Here is a 6856-nt window from a genome sequence, read left to right on the forward strand (position 1 = left end):
AATGAATGACAATTTTGATAATTGTTGTGACATTTTTTAACAGCAATTACAATTTCACTTTCTAACTTTCTTCATTTATCTTGGAGGATTTTTGATTGTCCAAATTATTTTGTCTCTTTGTGGGAAAATAACACAATCAGCTGGAGGCTTGACCATATATATATATTAGATTCGATGATAATGATGATATATTTACATAGATTATTTGGAATTGAATCTTTTCTTTAAGATATATTTATGAATATATGTATGTACATGTAGAAATTTAATTTTTGGAATTGATTGTTAATCATCATCTATTATGGAACCGAAATTGTTTTCCTTTGTGTTGTGATCATTGTTGTTAATCTAATTTGCTCAGGTAAACAAAGTGGACATCCTTTGTCTCTCGGTGAGTCTGATGGCATCTCTGGTGATTCCAAACACCCCTGATGATATGAATGACCACAGAGAAAATGGATTGATGGTAATTCTAAGTGCATCTTACAAGATGAACATCGACTTGATTGAAATATTTTGGGCTGAGTTCGAATTGATTCAATTTCATCTCTCATCTTTTCGGTTGACTCTTGATATTCTGAAATAAGCTCATTGTTTTTTGTAACAGTTTCACTTGTTTTGTTAACCAACGGACTAGATAATCTTTGATTGCAGTTAAAGTGGCATTCGGTGAATTGGTTGATAAAATGTCGATGACACTTATGGGTGGTATTAGATTACGTTTGTCTACCTCTTCAAGTACTCGATGTAAATGGGACATCTCAATTTCCGGAATTTTGGCAAAATACCAAAATGCTCGAACCCATAGGCGTTCATCTTCCTCGCTGAACTTTTCACAAGTGTCCACAATCATATTAACATCATCAACTTCAATGTAATAATCAAGTATAAGATCATAAAGTTGAGCTTGTTGATAGATAAATAATAATCCATCAATAAAATGGTTCATCCGGCATGAGATCATTGCTTGTTCAAAGCTATACTTTCCAGCATTGTCTTTCAAAAGTGACATAATCTTTTTACGTAAATTATCACATTCATCTTGATTTGATTCCTTTTTATAAACAATCAGGTAACAATCAAGTAAACTGTTATAAATTGATTCATCTGCTTTGTCCGGCTCATTGGTTACAATGTATTCCAAGAAAAGGATCATTTTAGTTGGATTGGCTGATTCAAGGAATGGTTCCTCTGAACCCATGTCAGTTGAGTCTATACAAAAGTCATAAAAGAATAGAATAAAATAAAAAAGAAACAAACAATTAGTCTAATTAAATGACAATTAGAATTTAAAAAAAAATATTTTCTACTCACCAAAATCAGAAGAATGAGTTTCACTTTCATCTTGTTTGACTTGAGAAAAGTAACTCGGATCTCGACCTAACGTTTTAAACGATTTTATCAAAGTATCTCGAACATTTTTTGAGAATTTACTATTAATCAAATTCATTATGGATAAAAAAAATTAACAACAATTAAAGAGTAACAATTAAAAACAAAAGGAAACAAAAGTAAACAAAAGGCGTAAATACGAAGGAAGCGCCATCTGTGTTTTCTAAACACAACTTGAGATGTAAACAAAATTGAAGAATTTTTTCAATGTTTTCATTTGGAGAAGATTTTAATCATGTTTTCCATCTAATTGTTTGTATATATTTTCCAACTATTTAAATTGTTTTCTATTTCGATTATGTTTCCCTCGGCGTCTAGTTTATCTTCGGTATTAGTAAAATCTTACTAATACCGATTGGCTTTATAATCAAAGTTTCCAAGTGCCGGTTGAAACTTTACTAGGTGATGATGATGTTGGTGGTGTTTGTGCCAAGGAAAGTAAATTAAGTGGTGAATTAGGTAAATTATCAGCTGGAGAGATTGGTGATTCTGTTGCCGATGGAAATAGTGATCTTGAACTAGTCGAAGAAATTGTTACCGTGAAAGATAGAGCAAAGAAAAAGAAGAAGAAATCAAAGAAATATCGAGATTCTAGTAATTCCAGAAGTCGATCCAGAAGTGCAACAAGACGAAAACATTCACACCGAAGGAAAAGAGATGATGATTCGCCTTCCAGTCGATCAAGAGATAAGAGAAAAGGTCATAAAAATAGGGAAAGTCGTAAAAGAGATACTGACAGATCAGAATCTCCGACCATCATTAGAGAGGAAAATAATAGCAATGTTTTGGTAACAAAGTGTTTCTAGAAGAAGTTGGACTTCCGCCTGAAAAGCTTTTCGTCAAGATACTCGACCAGATAGAAATAATCTAGCATTCGACAGTATTTACAATCTACGTTTCATCATATGATAAGAAAAAGTGCCTAAGGACCAAATCTTTGCGTAAAATTTTGAATGAAGGTCGACAAAGTACAACCGAAAGATATTTCGATTCAAAACTACAAAAGATGATCAATGATACACCCGAAGACACTGAATCTTTCCCATCAGTCACAGAGAGAGAAACAATTAATTTACCCGAGATGATACCGGTAACTGGGTTAGCATTTAAGGTCATTTCCAATGAAACTCGCAATATTGGCGATAGTATAAAGGATTTCCATGATTCTGTAACATCATTTTACATAAAAGCCAAAGATCCCGCCAAAGATTCGGCCTCAAAAGATGTAGAAATTTCCTCCCTGTCAACAGATGAGAAGAGAATACAAAACAAGAACAAGGAATTCAATGAACACTTGAGATCTCATCCAAACGACATCGAAGGTTGGTTCAAATTTCTTCAATGGCAAGAAGATTGTTTCATCTGGTCAGCATCGGAAAATTGTAGAAAATCCCGTGAAATCGTTTTAGCAGAAAAGAAGCTCAGTATCGTTGAAAAAGCTTTGGAATCTAATCCAAAATGTATGCGTCTTATTTTAGAGCGTCTTGAGATAATGAGGTTCACCTCGACACCTTTTGATCTTGACAAAGAGTGGAAACGATTAATTTTCATTCATCCGAATGTACCGTTAGTTTGGAAAAATTATTTCCTCTTCTTACAAACTCATCTTAAATATTTTTCTATTACAAAAATAACTCGAGCATTTTATAAATGTTTCGATATTTATACCTCAATGTTAGAGGGAACCTTCCAAACGCACCAAATTACACCGAACCTTGAGATGGAAATACTTAAATGTCTTTATCATTTTACTATTTGCCTGAGGCAGTCTGGATATGAAGAGAAATCAATTGCAATTTGGCAAATTCTCATTGAATTTAATCTGTTTACACCCGAAATTTTAACCCTGGAACAACCTGTAGCCGAATGGAAAGTGTTACTTGAACCCTTTTGGGACTCGGGCTGTTCTAGATTCGGTGAACCCGGTGCTCTTGGTTGGATGAATGTGATCAAAACTAAATCTATTAATCAAGGACCTTCAAGGCTTCCAATTGATGAACTAGAGGAGCCGTTGTTTGAACAATTTAGTAACAATAAATCAGCACTTTGGTTGCAACTTGAACTACTTCGTGAAAGACATTATTGGCTTCCTGTTAAAGGACCGGATGCCGATCAAGCCGACGACACCGAAAGAAATGTTTCCATAGAAGATTTAACCAGAATTTTATTCCGTTTTCGCCTTGATCAAACTAAATATCAACTGATTGTCTTTTTTCACAAATTTCTTGGTTCCATTGATTCATCCGATATTCTTGATGATCATTTTCTAATCGATGATAAACCAATTTTTTCTTCGGTCAAAAGTCTTTTCGATTTACGTCCAGTTACAATTTACGATGGTTTTACTTCATTTCAAGATCAAGTTTTCGTTCAATCAATTGAAAAGTTCAAAGGACAATTGAAACAGGAAAAGGAATTGATTATATGGCGGTTAAAGTTTCTAATTGAACAAGTTGATGTAACAATTAAGTACAAAGAAGTTAAAAAGATAATCAAAGATTATCTTAAGACGGAAATTTATCGAAACGATTTAGATGTTTGGCTTCAATTAGCACAATTAGAGATGAAAAAATCTGATGAATCCAAAGAAGCTGTTAACATTTTCGCCACAGCAATTAACTTATTCACCGGAAGGATTAATAATTCTCGCTATTTGTTATCATTTACACGATATTATTGTGAACTTCTACTTGGTATCTCAAGAGATTTTCATTCAACTGATCTTTCATATATTGGAGAAAATTTAAAAGAATCAGAAACCCAAGTGATTAAGATAATTACAAGTGTCACCATTGGTCAAACAATCGAAACAATTAACTCACCATCAATTCTGAAAGCAAAGAAAATGTTGGATACGATGACCCAAGAGGAAGATGAATATTATTTGGACGTTTCATTTTCTAAACTCATTTTACTCTTAATTGTTGACGATTCAGACAAAGCATTTAATTGTTGTGACAATTTACTCTCGAATGGGTTAGTTGATCAAAGTAATTTACTTGGAATTTTCACAATTTACCTTCAATTGTTGATATTTGATGCTCGTCGAAAAATCAAATCAATCTCTCGATTGCGACAAACATGTCGTTCAGCATTAGAATTATTTCCTGATAATAAACCATTTCTTTCATTGTTCACAACAATTGAAACCAATATCGCACTTCCAATAACAGTTGACAGGTAATTAACTTAATTGTTACATAAATTTTATCAGAAAATCAATTGTTAATTGTTGTCTTTTCACTTACAGATTTTTCACCCAATTAATCCGTTCAACAAATTCATCTTGTCTCAACATTTGGATTTTAAATTACACTTTGAACTGAAACGATTAACAACAATCAAAGGTAACTATCAAATTAACCAACTATTTCTGATCATAATTCACACAATACAACAACTTATCCATTTGCTAATTTACTTTTCATCTTTAATTGTTGGGGTAAGTTAACAATCAAAGGCAACTTGCAAATAGTAGGCAAGTCACGCATTTGAATTGCAACCGTAACCCCTTCAAAAATTAAGGGCCTTAACTGCCCAAAGGGCAGTTGATGACCTTAGGTCAATAAGGTCTCATAATTTCCTTACTCATTAGTTTGAGGCATAAGAAAATCTATTGAATGGAACCCATTTAAATAGGTTAGAATGAGAAAAGCAAATTGCAGTTCGAAATGATTTATTATTGTTATTGAGATGTTTCTGATTACCCTGAATGTTGAATTGTTCATTTGGATAAAGTTAACAGTTAATTGATTCTTTTTTTCTGATTTTTTTTTGTTTTTCTCTTTCAGACTCGATCGAAGGCTCTTTCCAATCTTTCGATGGTATAATTAGACGGATAAATAGTCTATTTGAAAGATGTTTATCATTCCTTGTAATCAAGGTATTGTTTTACTTTGCGATTTTACCTGAAATTCAATATGACCCATGGAAACCACAAGAGAGCTGAATCAATTGTTTACCAGGCAGTTCAACATTGTCCCTGGTCAAGAATAATTTATCTCGATGCCATTGATACTTTTCCTCATCTTCTAACTGATTTGATTACGATTATGGTTGAAAAAGAAATCAGATTAAGAGCTCCATTGGAGGAGATTGATTTACTTTTGAAATCTCGAGGTTTATTAACATGTAATGATGAAGATGAAAATGAGGATAAGGATGAGGATGAGGATGAGGATGTTAATGGTCAACAGGAAGAAACTGGACAATCAATTGGCGATATTGATGAAGATAGTGAGGACTCAATGAAAGATGAAAAAAATGTAGAAAGTGTTTGATATTTTTAATTGTTACGTCGACTTTGATTAAAAGATTAATTGATTGAGAAAATAATGTAATTACAAATATTTAGATGAACGAAAGAAAATTAAATTAAATTTATCAACTTTTCCCTCCAAATGATTAACATCAGGAAAAGGGAAACCAAATTAGGAAAATATCATCATAATTATGATTATATTTTTGTTACATTTAATTGTTGGTAATTAGCACTAATTAGGTGAAAAGGTGTTGATTATGTTAACAAAATTATTTTTAATTGAAAAGATTGACAATTAGTCGGTTATTCATTTTCCGTAGTTACTTTTGCAACGGTTATGATGCGGTTTTTGATTTAACCAATTAATAAATTGTATTAAATTGGTTGAATTGTTAAATGGTAATTAAATGAAATTTAGTAGGTCAGTCTAAGAATAAGAAACAATTTAACAATAGGTTAAATATTAGGTCATTTTCATTGAAAAGTTTCAAATTTGGTTGATTAATTTTGTTGATTGTTTGATTTTCTTATACTTATATAATTATTACAATAAATCAACAAAAAGATTGAAATTGTTTACAATTAGCTGATAAATTGGAAACAAAACAATTGAACACAGTAAGTAAAGTGAATATTTGGATTAATTGTTGTGAAGGAAATTATGATTAGCTGATGTTATGGGTTAAATTGGTTAAAATAATTAAATCAAATTAAGATTTTTTTTTTATTTTGATCACTTTGAAGAAATTAAATTCCAGTCCTTTTGTTTGTGAGATATACAATCAAGTAGAAACAAGATCATTTTTGGACAATTAAACGACATTTAAACGACACACAAACGATTGACCATATTAACAAGATCATTAAGCTTTTCCAAATGATGATTTTGTGCAATTAGAGAGGCAGAATTTTGTTGTATCAACTTCAAAGTGATTATGATTAAATTAGAAGGGAACATGCTGTTGATAGTTAAGAGAGAGATAGATAGATAGAAAGAGAGAGAGAAAGATTGAGGAACATTCAATCGAATATTATTGTTGTTTGTGTTATATGGGATTTGAAAGGAAATTTTTGCATTGGGGAAAAAGAAAAAAGGAAACATGAGGAATCATGGATGTTGAAAGTTGGAAGATAATCTATTCCTCTCTTGCTCTCTCTCACAGATACACAGACACACACATATAATATATTAACCATTCTGAA

At 31.7% G+C, this 6856-nt stretch overlaps 1 protein-coding gene, 1 non-coding gene and 1 pseudogene across 2 annotated transcripts; 1 reads left to right on the forward strand and 2 right to left on the reverse strand.

Annotated features, from left to right (window-relative positions):
- Positions 1-299: 299 nt before the first annotated feature.
- LOC128389970 (vacuolar protein sorting-associated protein 11 homolog) lies at positions 300-1505 on the reverse strand. Its single transcript, XM_053349630.1, is given in 3 exon segments — positions 300-616; positions 619-1212; positions 1315-1505. Coding segments are annotated over 3 exon segments (1047 nt in total). The 5' UTR covers positions 1451-1505.
- Positions 1506-1730: 225 nt separating this feature from the next.
- LOC128389971 (nuclear exosome regulator NRDE2-like) lies at positions 1731-5783 on the forward strand (annotated as a pseudogene).
- Positions 4832-4997, reverse strand: LOC128389978 (U12 minor spliceosomal RNA). Its single transcript, XR_008325554.1, has one exon. It is a non-coding gene; the product is annotated as a U12 minor spliceosomal RNA (small nuclear RNA).
- Positions 5784-6856: the final 1073 nt, after the last annotated feature.

The sequence above is a fragment of the Panonychus citri genome, unplaced genomic scaffold (assembly GCF_014898815.1).
Source record: "Panonychus citri isolate SS breed McGregor unplaced genomic scaffold, ASM1489881v1 Contig00111, whole genome shotgun sequence".
NCBI lineage: Eukaryota > Metazoa > Arthropoda > Arachnida > Trombidiformes > Tetranychidae > Panonychus > Panonychus citri.